Here is an 18,367-nt window from a genome sequence, read left to right on the forward strand (position 1 = left end):
CCTGTGTAAGTATTCGGTTTTCAAACCATTGCATTGATATAAAATTTCTACGAATTAGGGTTTTTATATTGGGAGACAGAACTTCAATAAAACTTTCCCAAGTTGTTTCACTAGTTTCTCCTTTTGTATTGAAGCCTCCACCCATTCCATTTGAAAAATATGAAACAATTTTGCTCTAAATAAAGACATAGTTGTGGGAGAATTATATATCCACATATGCAACACACTTTTACATGCTGTTGAGGACACTGCTAATAATAATTTTTTAGGTCCTTTTTGTATTCAGATTCCTTCCGGTAAGATTCCCAATATAGCCCATTCCGCTGAATGGAGAAAAGGGATAACTAAATATCGCACAGCAAATTGCCACACATCAATACGAAATTTTTTAATATAAGAACACTGCCATAAGCAGTGATGTAAACCAGACATTTGAGATTTGCATTTAGGACACCTATGATTCTGTGACATACCCATACAGAAACGTCTTTTAGGAGATAGATATGTTCTATGATACAAGTTCTAAAACATTTTCGTATAAGTAATTGGCAGTATCATCTGAGATTAATTTATTAAATATTTTAATATTACAGTATCTCAATTGTTAGTTTAGGAAAATTATCCATTTCATGATTCCGATTGATGTTTTGGTGTAATCTAACGATTTGTGTAGTAGGTTATAATGAATAGAAATGACCCTTCAGGTGGGGATCGGCCTATTCAACAATTGATTCAAAGAGTTGGAGAGATCCACCGGCTTTAACCGACGCGTTATCGAGCCAACAATGTTGGGCCTGCAAAAATGCCAAATCATGTACATTAAGAATTCTATACAGAGAGCTAGCTTGTGCAAAGTTTAACGGTTTAACAGTGAACCTATCCAACAAGTGACCAACATTTCAGGTCCCCTCCAAATACCACTGATTGAAAGGATTACCGTCACTCCATTTTGAAAACCTGGGGTTTGTAATAGTGGCAAAAATTTAGATATATGGGGATTCATATTAAACTTTTTACATAGAATTAAAAATATTTTTTGGGTTTACAGGAGTACAGGGTTATTAATACTTACTAGGTCCAGTTCCATATCATATTGGTGTAAAACTACAATAAGATGAGTTTCTGCCAAAAAACCCTGTTCTAATGTTATATCTGTATATACCTGAGAATGTTGAATCCAAATCGCTTAGATGTCTAAGAATAGCTGCCTTATTATACCACTTTACATTTGGGAAATTAATACCGCCATAAGCCTTCCGCTGTTGTAACTTAAACATACTGATTCAAGATTTTTTATTCTGCCATATTAGTAGTACCCCTTATACAGAGGAGGCCCTACACACTATACACCATGTATGACAGAGATATACACAAACTAGACACCATGTAAGACTAAACACACACTTTGCAGCATGTATGAAAGGGGGGACAGGCACTGTGCGCCATGTATGACAGGCACTGTGCGCCATATATGACAGGGGGACACACGTATAATGCACCATGTATGATAGGGGGATACACACACTATGCACCATGTATGACAGGGGGATACACACATTATGCACCATGTATGACAGGGGGATACACAGAAAACACCATGTATGACAGGGGGATACACAAAAAACACCATGTATGACAGTGGGACACACACTATACACCATGTATTGCGGGGGTACAGACATTATACATCATAGATGACAGGGCATTATACACTATACCATGTATCACACAGGACACACACTATAATGCATCACTATATACAATACATAACAGGAGGCCACTAAATAATAATAATAATAATTTTATTTATATAGCGCTTTTCTTCTAAAGGACTCAAAGTGCTTTACATTTACAGTACAAAATACAAAATAAGCTTAAACAAGGGACATTAGTGAAATGCTTGGGTTAATAGGTGAGTCTTGAGTCTATTTTTGAAGGATTTTAGAGTGGAGGACTCTCGAACTGTGCGGGGAAGTGAGTTCCATAAGGTTGGAGCCACAAAACTGAAAGCTCGACCCCCAGACAAATTCCGTGAAATTCTAGGTACTGTTAATAGTCCTTCGTCAACGGATCGCAGTAATCGAGTGGGACAGTAGGGAATCAGAAGCTGCTTCAGGTACCCTGGGCCATGGTCATGAAGGGCTTTGTAAGTTATTAATCCAATCTTGAAAGCAATTCTCCATCTGACAGGCAGCCAGTGAAGGGAGTAGAGGAATGGGTGTTATGTGGCTGGAATGGGGCTGGTTGGCTAATAGCCTGGCAGCTGCGTTTTGTACCATCTGCAAGCGGTGTAATTCTTTTGCTGGGAGACCGAGGTAGAGGGCGTTGCAGTAGTCTAGGCGTGATGATATAAATGCATGTATGACTTTAGGCAGATCTTCTGAGGGAATTAAGTGCTTGATTCTGGCTATGTTCCTCAGATGAAAGACTGAGGATTTGATTGTGGCTGATACCTGATGTTTAAGTGTCAAGCCACTATCCAGGACAACACCAAGATTCCGCACATATTTAGTGTTTGTAATTCTGAACCCCCAAGAGTAAGTCCTGTTGGTTGGCTATGCTGTAGCCCTGTCCTGTGACCTATCATAAGAACCTCTGTTTTATCAGGGTTCAGTCGCAGCCAACTGGCACTCATCCACTCCTGAAGCTCAGCTAGGCAGCCATTTAGGGTTGTTATTGGGTCCTTTGTACCTGGAGCAAAGGATAGGTACAGTTGTGTATCATCTGCATAGCAGTGGTAAACCAGGCCATGACGTCTGATTATTTCACCCAGTGGCAGCATGTATACTGCAAAAAGTATTGGAGATAGTATAGAACCCTGTGGGACACCGCATGGAAGTGACACTGGTTTACTCCAGAAGAAACTCTGTGACCTGCCAGTGAGAAATGATTTAAACCATCTAAGGACTGTGCCATCCAGTCCACAGAAATTTTACAGGCGCTCAATTAGAATCCCATGGTCCACAGTATCAAATGCTGCTGAGAGATCCAGAAGGATTAAGATTGAACAATCACCTCTGTCTCTTGCCATCAGAAGATCATTAAGCACCCATACCAGGGCTGTTTCAGTGCTATGTCTTCTCCTGAATCCCGACTGGAATGGATCATAAATATCATGGGTAGACAGGTGGGTTTCCAGTTGCATTGCCACCACTTTCTCAATGACCTTTCCTAGAAAAGGAAGGTTTGATACTGGTCTATAGTTGGTCATGCAGTCAGGGTCTAAATTAGGTTTTTTAAGAAGTGGTCTAACAATTGCTTCCTTTAGTGGTTCTGGAAAAATGGCTGTTTGCAAAGAGCATTGAACTATTTTTGCAATTACAGGGCCAATAATGTCTATACACCCTATGAGAAGCTTGGTTGAGGCAGGGTCCAGATCACAGTTGGTGGGTTGCAACATTCTGATAATTTTAGCAATGTCTTTTGCATCCATTATGTCAAAACTGTTCCAGGGAGAAAGGTGGCTTACCTTGGCAGGCTTGGTAGTTTGGCACTCCTTTGATGGCACTGTGGGGATTCCAGCCCGGATGGAGGATACTTTATCTGCAAAGAATTTTGCAAACTCATTGCATCTTGACTGGGAGAGGGTTTCATCATGCTGCAGGCATGCTGGTTTGCAAAGCATCTCCACTGTACGGAAAAGCTGAGCCGGCCTATTGTTTGCTGCCTTGATCTCATTTGAAAGGAACTCTGTTTTCTTACGGGTGATTGTTGATTGATATTCTCTTATATGTTTGATTAGTGTTAACTTATCCTCTACCAGGTTCGTCTTCCTCCATCGTCTTTCAAGTCTACGCCCCCTTTTCTTGAGTTCACTAACACTATTGTCATACCAAGGGGCTTAACAGTGTGGTATGAGGGGTCGTATACGCACAGGGGCAATAATATCCACTGCAGCTGTCACATCCCTGTTATAGTAATGGACAAGGGAACAAGGATCTTCACAGGCCCCCATTACCGCAGAATGATCCAGGTTTGCTGCAAGAGCCTGGGGAGTCATGCCCCTCCTTGGACGATACCTTGTCAACTCCATGGGTAAAGTTCTGTTTTGAGGGGTTGCAACTGAGAAGTGAATTGAGTGGTGGTCTGACCACGTGACTGGGTTTATATTTAGGTCAGAGACATCTAATCCAATCTGGAAGACAAGATCAAGAGTGTGACCACTTATATGAGTAGCCGAAGGGATGACTTGTGTGAGGCCCAGAGCATTCATTGTGCACAGGAGATCTTGGCCAAGGTAAGAGAGCTCATCACCAACCCATGCATTGAAATCCCCAAGGATCAGCCATCTTTGATGCTCCAGAACTAGTCCAGCAACAATATATGCAAATTCTTGTAGAAATATCTTTCCATCTCCAGGGGGGCGGTAAATGAGAAGTACTCTGAATATTAGTTCTGTAGAACTCCGAGCAGCGATGCACTCAAATGAGTGAGTCATTTCCATTGGGTGAACCCTAAGTTTAAGTGCTTTTCTAAAGCAGATGGCCACTCCCCCTCCCCTGCGGTTAAGTCTTGGGTTGTGAATGACAGAATAATTTGTTGGAACTGCAGCTTCCAAGATAGGTGCTGCATTTTCATCTAGCCAAGTCTCTGTAATACAGGCAAGATCTGCAGATTCAATAAGGTCAGCAATTGTGGCAGTCTTGTTTCTTATAGATCTGGCATTACAAAGGACAGACCTGATTGGGCATTCCGGAGTGCCTGTAGTTTTCTTTATATTGATTGTGGGAGCTCTGGGGATGTCAGTCACAGAGCGGGAGTTTAATGATCTGTTCTTCCAAGCACAGGGCCTTTGATAGGTACCACTTCTATTTGTCTCCTATATGAGACTGTTGAACCTGAAGGCAAGGAACTTACTTGGTTACAGCGGATAAGAGATTTTCGTCCTCGCTTCCCACGACTGCCCCGTTGAGTTTTTTTGAAAATGCCAAGGGATTTAAGAATAGAAGCCTGTGCTGGATCAATAAGAACTGCTGCTCGTGGTGGGCGGAGTGAAAGCATAAAGTTGGAGGTGTAAAAATACATTGGGTCATCGATGAGAGAGCATGAATTGCATTTGATGATGAGAGAAGATCAAGTAGTTTTTATTTTTCTGTTTTCTCAACTCTGTGTATGATCCAGGAGTTATAATGGGATTCATGAGCAGACTAATTTAATTTGGCCATTGCTATGTCCAGTTGCTTCTCTCTTGTAATATATTGTACACCATATACAATGTCTGAGAGGGGACAGGACTCGTAAATGCGGCTCACTCTGGGAGATGACGATAATACAGAGCCGGGAAGAAGTTCTGCAGCAGCTGAGGGGCAGGAGAGAAAGGGGCTGAGGGGCAGGAGAGAAAGGGGCCGAGGGGCAGGAGAGAAAGAGACTGAATGGAAACAGTGAGAGACTGAGGGGCAGGAGAGAGAAGGAGAGAGACTGAGGGGCAGGAGAGAGAAGGAGAGAGACTGAGGGGCAGGAGAGAGAAGGAGAGAGACTGAGGGGCAGGAGAGAGAAGGAGAGAGACTGAGGGGCAGGAGAGAGAAGGAGAGAGACTGAGGGGCAGGAGAGCGAGAGACTGTGGGGCAAGAGAGCGAGAGACTGTGGGGCAAGAGAGCGAGAGACTGTGGGGCGAGAGCGAGAGACTGAGGGGCAAGAGAGCGAGAGACTGTGGGGCAAGAGAGCGAGAGACTGTGGGGCAAGAGAGCGAGAGACTGTGGGGCAAGAGAGCGAGAGACTGTGGGGCAAGAGAGCGAGAGACTGGGGTAAGAGAGCGAGACACTGAGGGGCAGGAGAGCAAGAGGCTGAGGGGCAGGAGAGCAAGAGGCTGAGGGGCAGGAGAGCAAGAGGCTGAGAGGCAGGAGAGCAAGAGGCTGAGAGGCAGGAGAGCAAGAGGCTGAAGGGCAGAAGAGTATGACACTGAGAGGTAGGAGACCGAGGGGCAGGAGAGGGAGACCGGGGGGCAAGAGAGGGAGACCAGGGGGCAAGAGAGGGAGACCGGGGGGCAGGAGAGGGAGACCAGGGGGCAGGAGAGGGAGACCAAGGGTCAGGAGAGAGAGACCAAGGGGACAGACACAGGGAAATTCAAAGGATAGACAGTAGGAAACAAATTCAACATCTGGCATAACTGTTATAAATAAACCTTCCTTATTATGAAAGTAATTGATGTGATTGTGTCCCCCCATCGGAAAGAGATTCTGCGGCAGCAGGGGGGCAAGAGGCTGAGAGGCAGGAGCGTAAGACACTGAGGGGTAGGAGCGCAAGATGCTGAGGGCCTGGAGAGTAAGATTCTGAGGGTCAGGAGAGAAAGAGGCTGAGGGCCAGGAGAGTAAGAGGCTGAGGGCCAGGCGAGTAAGAGGCTTAGGGCCAGGAGAGTATGGCACAGAGGGGCAGGAGAGAAAGAGGCTGAGAGGCAAGAGAGAAAGAGGCTGAGAGGCAAGAGAGAGACACTGAGAGGGAGGATAAGATGCTGAGGGGGAGGAGAGTAAAACACCGAGGGGCAGGAGAGTAAGACACTGAAGGGCAGGAGAGAGAGACCAAGGGGACAGACACAGGGGAATCCAAAGGATTGAAGGGCAGGAGAGAGACACCAAGGGGACAGACACAGGGAAGTCCAAAGGATAGACAGTAGGAAACAAGATCCATTTAACGTCTGTCATAACTGTTATAAATAAACCTTCCTTATTATGAAAGTAATTGATGTGATTATGTCCCCCCGTCGGGAAGAGGTTCTGCAGCAGTTGGGGGGCAAGAGAAAAAGAGACTGAGGGGCTGGAAAGAGAGAGACTGAGGGGCAGGAGAGAGACAGAGGGGCTGGAGAGAAAGACATAGGGACAGGAGAGACCGGTGGGCAGGAGAGAGAGACCTAGGGGACAGACACAGGGAAATCCAAAGGGTAGACAGTAGGAAACAAGATCCGTTCAACGTCTGGCATAACTGTTACAAATAAACCTTTCTTATTATGAAAGTAATTGATATGATTGTGTCCCCCCATCGGGAAGAGGTTATGCAGAAGCTGACACCTCCCCCCCGATTGTACCTTTCTGTGAATACACAGTTGCTCAGCGCCGTTGATTTGATGCAGGGTCTTGGAGAAGCTTCTTTGCTCCTGAGATGTGCAGTGGTCGGGGCGCCATGCTGTGGATGAGCGTCGTGATGAGGAGCCCTGCGAAGGTCGGAGCCTGAGTGTCACCGGCCGTAGGGCGTGACTATGGAGAGCAGCTGCTGTAGCAGCAGTAGCGTCCAGCCCAGCTAATACCACTGCACCTGCACACAATCACCACATCGGTCGCCAGGCAGCAGCAAATGGCAGCATGCGACAGGACAGAGGGGGTGAGGAGAGACCACCAATGAAGGCAGCTCAGGCGGGCCTGACCACCAGACACTCACAGGACCCGGGACTTAGTCACACAGAGTAGGAAGCTACATTGTGCAGTGCAACGAAAGGATAGGCTGCCCTGACGGCGGCGCCCCCCTCTGCTGGGCTTGCAGCGCCACCCAGGGCACATGCCCTGCTCAACCCCCCTAGTTACGCCACTGCTCATGAACTTTCTGCAGCACATCCCACATTTCTCTTGTAGTGTCACAGATATATATATATATATGCACCTGGGCCGTAGCCGGGGTAGTGCGGCCTGTGCAATAGCACAGGGCACCACAGGTCAGGGGGCGCTGTTTGGGCCTGTAACTTTTCTGTTTATTATCATTCTTGCTTGTACCTTCCTCTTATTTCATCCCCAGCATCTCATGGCCTCCCCCATCTCTTCCCTGGCCCTTCCCCATGAGGCCATGGCCCTTTTTTGGGGGCATTATGTCCCTTTGAAAAATGAGGGGGGGCACCACTGCTCTTTCTGGCACAGGGCACCAAAAAGTCTAGTTACGGCTCTGATATGCACACTCTGATCATCTACACTGAGAGATTGTGCATGCTGGGCTTTCTCAGGCCATTCCACTGTGACTGTATCAGGCTTAGTATCTTGTATACATTTCCACATATATTCTCTTATGAGCAGTATTTTTACTTTGAATTTCCATGTCTGATAGTAATGAGTCTAACCAGAGCAGAGAATTTGGTTTGAAACACTGTAGCAGGAGCAATTTCTCCTGGGCTCTATCTTTTCTGTCACTGAGGTACAGACTTTTATTCTTAAATTCTTAGGTTTTTTTTCTGCAGTTCTGGGCCCATAGCCTGTTAGCAGATACACTACATAGAAGCAGCAGAGAGTATAAACAAACAGGAACTCTATTTATTTACAAACCGAAATGCTTTCTTCTATAACAGAGTCTGGATCATTGGTGTCAAACTTGTGGCCATCCAGCTGCAGTGGAACTACACATCTCAGCATGCACTGCCAGTTTTGCTATTAGGGCATGCTGGAATATGTAGTGCCACAGCAGCTGGATGGCCATGAGTTTGACACCCATGGTCAAACTTATTCAGCAGCTGAACACAGATGACACCTGCATGTATAATAAACACATTTGGGAACAGTGGTTGCGATATTAAAGTGATTAATGTCTAACATTGAAATACATTACAAGCTTCGATGAGTACCAGTATTGCCCCATCCTATTCACCAAAATCAAATCTGACCTGCTCTCTTGGCACCCCTATTATCCCGTGGCTGGGCAGATAAAATATCCTTCCTTGCCTCCTTTATCTTGTCTGGATCATCCCTGTGTGTGTGCCCCACTCTCTCACCTTCCAAAAACACTTATCTATGTTCATCTGGCATTATATCTCAGATAGATATTTCATGACCTCAATGTGTACTACTGGGCAGAGCCGGATTTAGACCTCATAGGGCCTTAGGCAAGATACCGTTTTTGGGCCCCCCCTCAAACAATCCATAGCAGTATATTTTCAGGATCAGGACAGTGACACGGGCAGGACAGAGGTGACAGGGTCAAGACAATGGTAACAGGACTGAGGTGGCAGGTGCAGGATAGGGCAGTAAAGAGGTAACAGGGCAGAGAGAGAAAGGCGGGACAGTTGTGACAGGACAAAGGTGACAGGGACAGAGTCAGGACAGAGGTGACAGGACCAGGACAATGGGGGCTGGGGAGACAGGGCCAGGATAGAAGGGTGCAGGTACAGGACAGAGGTAACAGGGACATTAAATGAGGTGCCAGGGCAGAGGTGATAGGACCAGGACAGAGGTGACAGGGACAGGACAGTGGGGGCAGTATAGAGGTGACAGGTCCAGGACAGCATTGACAGTACCAGGAAAAAAGGTGACAGAACCAGAACAGAGTGGACATGGAAAGGACAGGGGTAACAGGGCCAGGACAGAACCGAGGGGACAGGAGATAGGGGTGACAAGGTCAGGACAGAACATAGGGAACAGGAGATGTGGGTGACAAGGTCAGGACAGAACATAGGGAACAGGAGATATGGGTGACAAGGCCAGGACAGAAATGACAGGGCCACAACAGAGGTACCAGGACAGAGGGGACAGGACAGAGTTAACAGGTGGATAGTAAACCTGCCAGGCCACTGACCTTACCCTTACCCCTGCAGTTGTGGGTCACATGGTTCTGGCATCAGACGTCCTTCAGCCCAGCTTGCTCCCTTAATATCTTTGACATTGCCTAGCCTCTTGGGAGCTTCCTGTGTCCATAATCTGGCCCAGCAATCACCATGATAACTAGATAATCACATACAACAATAACAGAGTACTCTTACTGTTGTATGTGATTCCTGCACACTAGCCAGCCTGAGCATTTGAGATTGAGACTCATTCAGAAGGCACACACACTTCCGTGCCAGCCCAGCAGCACACCATGCAGCAGCCTCACTTACCATTCTCAGAGTATCCACTCTTGCTCCCTGATGCTCCTCTTCAGTGGCTCCTCTCCGGCAGTCTCAGGCTATCTGCACAGTGCACGGCACGTGACATCACGTGTGCTGTGCCAATATACAAAAAAAATAAAAAAACCTTTATTGCAGAGCTCCGCCGAACACTGCCTGATCGCGGCACCCGGCCCCGCAATAGTGTGTGAGCCCAATCTCCCCTGACCTGTAACTCTACCTCTTCCCTCCTCCTCCTCCACTGTGCTGTGTGCTGATACTATACTGCCTGCTGCTTGTGTGTGCTGCGCAGCAGGGCCAGGTTCTCTCTAGGGATTTCAGGGGGGCCCGGCTACAGGCCCCTTGGGACCTGCCGGGCCCTAGGCGGCCGCTTAGGTTACGTAGCGGTAAATCCGCCCCTGCTACTGGGCAGCAGCCTCATTGTGGTTTCCATTGCACCTCTGGTTTCCCTGTCCTGGGTCAACCTAGAGTCCACTTATTTAGGCATATCAATGCCGCCCTGTCTTTGAGGTCTTGAGAAATCTACTAGATCTGCCTTCTTAATACCTATACTCACTTTTGCAACCTATGATCTAAGAGATTTGTAAGGGCCATCTACCCATGGCCACTTCTCCACTATTACTCCTCTTTTGAATACAGCAAAGACTTAACATTAGCACTGTCCACTGCTTTCCCCTGACCCTATATCAGGTTTTGGATAGGTTTTGCTGCTAAGCTCTTGGTCAGATGCTCCTTTCTATCCTATGAGGGCCTCAGGACCAAATACCCAGATTTTAAAACACAAATTCTTCAAATACCTGCAACTTAGAATTTTTTTTCAGATTTCCAGTTGGGTAGACCCCACCTCACTTTCCCCATTTGAGAAGTTATCATTCTATTATGGAAGGGAACAATTTAATTCCTTTACAATATTGTTCTAGATAGTATCTAAGGCTCACCAGCTGATATGAGCAAGAGAGGTACTTAGGCCATCCAGAAACTATAAACCTACAAGGGTTCCCTGTCGTTTAATTTCAACATTGATTAGATTGCCTATAAGGCATTCTATAAATGGTACCTCACTCTTGATAAACTCACTAGAATCTACCCCTCAGCCTCCCTGGCCTGCGGATAGAATTGTTGCCAATCTGACATATTTCTGCATATTTGGTATACTTGCCCTACAATATGCTCTTCTTGGGATAAAGTGAGATTTCTCATCTCTCCACTCCTCCCATGTCCCAGATGTAGATCCCAACTACACAAAATGTGTTTCCCACATACTGGCCGCAGCTCACTGCTTATTGCCAAGTTCCGGAAACAGGTTTAGCCACTTCATGTCTCAGAATTAAAGTATTTTGACAGAAAAGACCACCTGCCACTTATATGAGAGGAAAATGTAATCAGATTTGGGTTTCCTGGACATATATGTAGTCCTCCACTTTTGCTCCCCCCCAGGTCTTACATCCAGCTGCTTCTCCTCATTATCATAGATTTTCCCACCATTTTTTCAGCTTATAGAGGATTACCTCATTGTGTTTTTGTACCCACACTTGTTTTTCCATGGGACCGCCCAACTTAAGCAAAGACGCGAAATAGCAGCTATTGAGAACATTTAAAGTACCTTCAGCAGGGCTATTCGGGGGCATCTACAGTACAGTGATCCCCAATGTTGGTGCATCTCTTGGGGGGTGTCAGGCTGTTTTCTCCAAATCTGACAGGACTTTGCGCATGTTACAGTTTTGGCGGCTACCATTTTCGCCGATTTCTAATTGAATATGGGGAAAAGCGGGCACGGGCGCAATACTTTTCCGCATTGAAAAGTGGCGAAGTGGTCAAAAAGTACTGCATGCGAAAAGTACGGGACTTTTTGCATGGAATTGAATATGGCCTATAGTTGTAAACTAGGTTTGGATATCTAAAGGGATATGTATTAATGCGCTCTATTTGATCTTAAGCAGCTCAATTAATATAAATAACTTAAGTGAATGTAATAACACTGAGCGCTATATGGATGATAATACACATAAATGAATGTGGCACCTGTAAAGAAAATTCTTTACAGGTGCCACATTCATTTATGTTTATTACCATACATATAGCGCTCAGTGTTATTACATTCACCTATGTTTGGATATCTGTTGAGCACTAAGAAGGTGAGCTATTTCCAGAACAATGGTTTGAGCCGACAGATGCCCACTACTTCCTCACTGATATATATATATATATATAATGACACATACACATATGTCCTACAGATGACTGGTAGAAATGCAAACTGAATCAGTGAATGAATGTCAAATACTTTACTCAAATTACAAGTCTTCATCAATAATTCACGATCTGAACATAGGGAATAAAAGGTAGAAGATATGGTTGGGCATACCAAAAAAAACAAATTGTTATATTGGAGTGATAATGAAATCACCTGAGATGAGTCAATGATGATGAACCTGCTGGAATCTGAGGTATGGACAATTGAATCAAAACTGGAAAAATAAATAAATAAATAAAAATAAATATAATAAACTAAAAAGCAAAAGTACTGCGTTAATTGTCAATAAATTGTTCAAAATAATAATCAGTCTAAGAGTGAGGCCTGAAAATCCTTGAGCTCATAGACTGTTTGGTAATTGGTATTGGAAGTTTACAATGTAGGTGCGGCGTCCCGCACTATAGTATTGATGAATGCTGTGGAGTACGTGCCGTGGTGGTGAATCGGGGGGATATTTCTGGGGTAAGCAGCACGGACTGTACCCGAAGTACACTGGGAGGTGTGTGTCTAACCCGTGTCCGTCTGGGGTGGATGTCGCCGGAGAGCGCCCGGGCTACCTGGCAGTCTCCGGCGCACCCCGCCGGACCGGTCACTAGGTAATTTTTTGTTTTTTTCCAGTTTTGCTTCAATTGTCCATACGTCAGATTCCAGCAGGTTCATCATCATTGACTCATCTCAGATGATTTCATTATCACTCCAAGATAACAATTTTTTTTTTTTTTTGGTATGCCCAACCATATTTTCTACCTTTATTTTATACCTTTATTTATTATTATTGATGCAGACTTGTAATTTGAGTAAAGTATTTATGACATTCATTCACTGATTCAGTTTGCATTTCTACCAGTCATCTGTAGGACATATATGTATGTGTCATATATATATATATATATATAACATACCACCACAAATAGGGGTATTAGAGTGCACTTTACCTGATCCTATTGGTATCCACAGTATTGATTCTCCCCTCTTACTCTAGAAGGCAAGACACCCTTCTACAAAGTGCAGCCTACCCCGCACCCTTAGTCAAAGTCCAGCGCGCAGTATTCCTCCCCGTTTTCTCTGTAAGTATAATCATAGTTACCAATTATGTGAAAAACATCCTGTGTAATGTACAGTGGGAAAATGTCAAACTGTATTATTCAAAAAGGTGACTATTATTTAGAAACATTTTATATCCTCACAAAGATTTAACTTATGCAAGGCAAATGCATAGCCCTTTTCAAATGGCAAAATACACATATATAAACTTTTGACAATTCAAAAAATATGTAAAATGTTTTATTTTTAAACGTAAATTCATAATGTGGGCAAAGGGAATCCCATTGTACATCTAATCAAAGAACTCTTTTAAAGATCAGGAACCATTCTATTCCAAATTTCAGAATTAGGAACATTATTAACCAGCGATTTTCACCAGTTCTAAATAGTTACATTTATTTGCTGCACAGTAAACCATAAGTATTACCTAAACGATTACTGAATGAAGAGATTTTATCAATAGTACACAATAAGCCATTTTTTGCTAACTTTTATAAATTACATATTTTGTCCTATTGTAATGCTATGATAATTGGAAATGCCAGGCAAATGTAGCCTGTTAGAAGTTTTCTTTCAAGCAGCATTCTAGGGTGAAGTGAATCTGCCAAAGAACAGGATACTGCGGCTTTGCTTGTGTATGATAAAGAAAAGGAATGGATGGTCACAAGTGACTCTCGGAACAAAACGTGCACAGCGCAGCATAATTACAGCAGCTGTAGCAGCAGCTGCCTCAGTACCCTCCTCATTCACCTCCACAAAGGATTTGTGCACCACTTTAGACAGAACCAAGTCATGATCACCAGACATGCCGGATAAATCACACTTGCCGATATCAAAGGCATCAGACATCCCTAAACAGCTGAGAACAGACTCCAGGTCGTAGAAGTCTTCTAGCTTGAATTTAGGTAAAGAGAGTTCCACTTCTGTCCTTTCCAAAGTCTCCGGATTTGTCCAGTCTGCAAATTTCTTATAAGTAAGCTCCTGTTCAATCTGAGGACAAATACAAACCAGTTTATTACAAGGTTAATTGGTAATGCTTGGGAAGAAAAGTAGTAAATGTTAATGATATCAATTGTAAATTGTCATCAATAGGCAAATAAATCCCAGTTTTATGTAAAAGAGAAACTCACAAGAGAAAATAATAAGCTAATAATAATTAACTATAGTGTACCGTGTTTTGAGGCCAATTGGATTTTCTTAAATTTTTTTGATGGGTGGAATGATGCATTTATTGAGGACCGAATTATATTGTGTGAAATTTGTTGCTTAGAATAGAAATATAAAGATCACGTTTCCCAATTACAGTATTTACGTTCATGTGCCGGTCTCTCTTCCCCCTTGTTATCCCAAAATCCATGTCACTAGTGCATCATGTCCTTATCTCCTACTGTGGACACTTTGTGGCACCTTATAAATAAAAGTAAATAATACTGAAATGTTTCTCTTTGTGGCAGAATATGTAGACATAAAAGGGCAATGTGTTGCCCTCTCTTAAATATTAGTGTTACCTAGGTAATTCTCAGGTATGTAGTCTCACAGCTATCAGATCTGATAGTGCTATACATTTCAGGGTTAATCACATTGCTCTTCAAAGACTGGGATAAGTGGCTTGGATACCCTAGTGCAGTGGTTCTCAAACTTGGCCCTGAGGACCCTAAACAGTTCACGTTTTGCAGGTCACCTAGCTAGTGCACAGGTGTATTCATTACTCACTAACAAATTTTAAAAGATCCACAGGCGGAGCTAATTATTTCACTTGTGATTCTGTGGGGAGACTTGGAAAACATGCACTGTTTGAGGTCCTGAGGACAGAGTTTGAGAACCTGTGGCCTAGTGAGTTATTCCTATAAATAAGGTATTGCATAAGTTAGGTTCCCAAACTCCGCCATTAAAGTCCAGGTTTTAAGGATGTCCATGCCTAAAGGAAAGGGGAATTAATTAGTACCTCAACCATTTGCTCTAACAAGCTGGTCTCAAGCTTGGATATCCTTAAAACCTGGATTGTAATGATAGAGTATGGGAAACTAAGTTAGACAATAGATTAACAATCAACACTTTTTTTTTTTTTTTAAGAAAAAATAGACTGGGATATATTTGTAAATTGAAATAAGAAACGGATTTATGTAGACACAACATACAAATTCAATATTCAAAAGATAATTATGCACCCCCCCCACACATTCCAAATAACACATCTATTCTCATATCCAACACACTGAACTGTAAACATTAAATCACGTTTAAAGGAATTCTTAAGACTATACTTATATATACTGTACATGCATAAATCACAGATTGATTAGTTATAGATCATTTGCAATATAACAATAAATAGTGTGCTTGAAGAAATATCTTCAAAACACCTTTCACAAATCTCAGTGCAATATACTACTGCATTACCTTCACTTTTGTCTCTCCAGAATTTACATCTAAATTTAAAGATTTAAAGCATGCAAATCCTTTCCCGAAGTGTAAATACACAACAGGTATTAAATAATTGTACCTTTACCTTGATATTCATCTTGTACTTTGTATTGTAGATAGTGAAAATACTATACAATGGACTTGTAACAATGTTATTAACAGGGTAGGTATTCATAAAAAATGAAATGACAAATGCTTCTTAAAATGAAAAAATAACTTTAAAAGCTAAATATGGCCAATTACATAGTGCTCTTCTTTTAAACAAATTAAAATAGGATTTATAAACAGTAAGGAGGTGTCCTGAAATGTGCACAAGAACTGCCAACACAAAGCAACCTATAAGTGTCACCAAACACTTGTAATAAACATGGAAAAAAATTAGTTTAGGAGAATTCATAAAGGCGCTCAATATAATTACATTCCTTTTACACGGAGAGATGAATCCGAAATTGTGATCCTCCCCCTCTTAGATTTGAACCTCAAAAAGAATATTCACAATAGTGTAATAAAGTCAATAAAAGTCCAATAGTTACACTGAGCGCACGTCAAAGTTAAATCCACCACCCAGAATAATATTTCTTCTTCTCCTGATCGGTATTAAACATACAAGACTCAAATGGTCATAGGCATGTAAAGATCTCATAAAAGAAACAGACCATTTTATGGTCAAAACATGTTGGTTGGCGGTTTGCTGGACTTCAGGCTTGATAAGAGTAATGGGGGGCATCCACTAAACGATTTTAGCAGGCGATTGAACGATAACGATATCGTTCAATCGTTTAAAAATCGTTTGCAAATCGTTCAGAAATAGTTTCTAACGATGTACGATGCGCGCTCCCGCTGGTCGTGTGATCGTGTCCTCCATCGAGTGAACATGCAGGTCAATTTCACTTGATCGCTTCTATATCGCTTGTACATCGTTTGCACATCGTTTAGGGTGAATGATCAAACGATGAACCACTCCCTGACACTACTCCCTGACACTCCCACACCACCATTTTGTTTATTCTGCCCTGACGGAGCGTCTGACAAGATCACAAATAGAAGCTCGGTGAGTATTTATTTGTACACCACTGTCCACCAATGTAGCACTCCCTGGGGACTGGCACTGGGAAGGGGTACAAGAGGGGGCACACAAGTGGGGTGTGGCACTTGGAGGGTGCTGCATAGAGGGATTTGGGGGTGTGCAGTAAAAGGGCATACTGTGGGGGGGGTGCTGCATAAAGGGCAAGGGGGTGCTGCATAAAGGGCATAGGGGGGAGAGGCTGCATACAGGGCATAGGGGGAGAGGCTGCATACAGGGCATAGGGGGAGAGGCTGCATACAGGGCATAGGGGGAGAGGCTGCATACAGGGCAGAGGAGAGGCTGCATAAAGGGCATGGGGGGAGGCTGCATAAAGGGCATGGGGGGAGGCTGCATAAAGGGCATGGGGGGGAGAGGCTGCATACAGGGCATGGGGGGGAGAGGCTGCATACAGGGCAGGGGGGGAGAGGCTGCATACAGGGCAGGGGGGGGAGAGGCTGCATACAGGGCATGGGGGAGAGGCTGCATACAGGGCAGAGGGGAGAGGCTGCATACAGGGCAGAGGGGAGAGGCTTCATACAGGGCATGGAGGGAGAGGCTGCATACAGGGCAGAGGCTGCATACAGGGCATGGGGGGAGAGGCTGCATACAGGGCAGAGGAGGGGGAGGCTGCATAAAGGGCATAGGGGGAGAGGCTGCATACGGGGCATAGTTGGAGAGGCTGCATACAGGGCAGAGGGGAGAGGCTGCATACAGGGCATAGTTGGAGAGGCTGCATAAAGGGCATGGGGGTGCTGCATACAGGGCATAGGGGGGAGGCTGCATGGGGTAATGCATTTTTTTCTCACTTGCAGACATGACTGGAACTCAATCCAGAGCGTTTGTGACCGGGTTCATTGAGATCTACCAGGCCAATGAGTGCCTTTGGAAGCACGCAGATCGGGACTACTCCAATCGTGACGTCAAGCTTCAGGCACTGAAGAAGTTGTTAGTATACAGTCGGGAGTGCGACAGTGATGTTGGCATAGACTGGGTGAAGAACAAGATCCAGGGGTTGAGAACAGTGTTCCTGAAGGGGCACAAGAAGTATGAAGATTCAAAACGTTCGGGAGCAGGTGCAGATGAAGTCATAAAGCCGAAGTTATGGTACTATGACTTGCTCAAATTCGTCCTTGACCAAGAGCCAAAGACACGGGCGCGGTCTTCGCTGGTTCCCGAGGAAGAAGAGACCCTCGTGGAGAATGTGGAGGGGCAGGACCAGGTATGCCATTAAACTATTGTATTTTTTAATTGGACATTGGCCATGATTCAGAGCCGCTCGCTGCGACAGAGTGCTCGCTCTGAATAAGGACCACTATAGCGAGCGGCCATGATGATGGTCGCGATGGTCAAGACCATCGCGACCATCGGGCAGGCGACGAGACCCTTGTGGTAGGGTCTCTTGGCCGCAAGCACCAGAGAGATTTCGGCTCTAACAGAGCCAAAATCTCTCCCACTGACATAACTCGTGATGTCAATGGGGTGGCCCCAAACGGTAGGCGTTCACATGGAAACGCCTCCGTTTGGCCAGCCACCCCCTTTGCCCGCCCACCAAAGGGGGCGTGCTGTCACTCAACATCGACAGCACGACCCCTTTGGTGCCAGACCTGGATCGACGGAGTGCCCGTCGCTATCCGGGTCTCGCGCATGCGCACGACGGAGCCGGCTCCGTGGTGCGCATGCGCTCTGGGCCACCATCGACCCAGTTGTGAGCGCTCACCACTTGCGTCCTGGTCTGAATCAGGCCCATAGTGTATTATTTTTTGCTAGGATGGACAGGATGGTGATGCTC

At 44.7% G+C, this 18,367-nt stretch overlaps 1 protein-coding gene across 1 annotated transcript in view; it reads right to left on the bottom strand.

Moving 5' to 3' along the window:
* Window positions 1-13,315: 13,315 nt before the first annotated feature.
* Window positions 13,316-18,367, bottom strand: part of LOC148524821 (serpin B6-like) — a 75,375-nt gene continuing 70,323 nt past the window's right edge. The window contains exon 7 of the mRNA XM_088471730.1: window positions 13,316-14,078. Coding sequence (XP_088327856.1) covers window positions 13,674-14,078 — 405 coding nt within the window. The 3' untranslated portion in view covers window positions 13,316-13,673. The remainder of the gene's footprint in view (window positions 14,079-18,367) is intronic.

This window comes from Taudactylus pleione, unplaced genomic scaffold (assembly GCF_031769625.1).
Source record: "Taudactylus pleione unplaced genomic scaffold, aTauple2 ptg000116l, whole genome shotgun sequence".
Classification (NCBI taxonomy): Eukaryota; Metazoa; Chordata; class Amphibia; order Anura; family Myobatrachidae; genus Taudactylus; species Taudactylus pleione.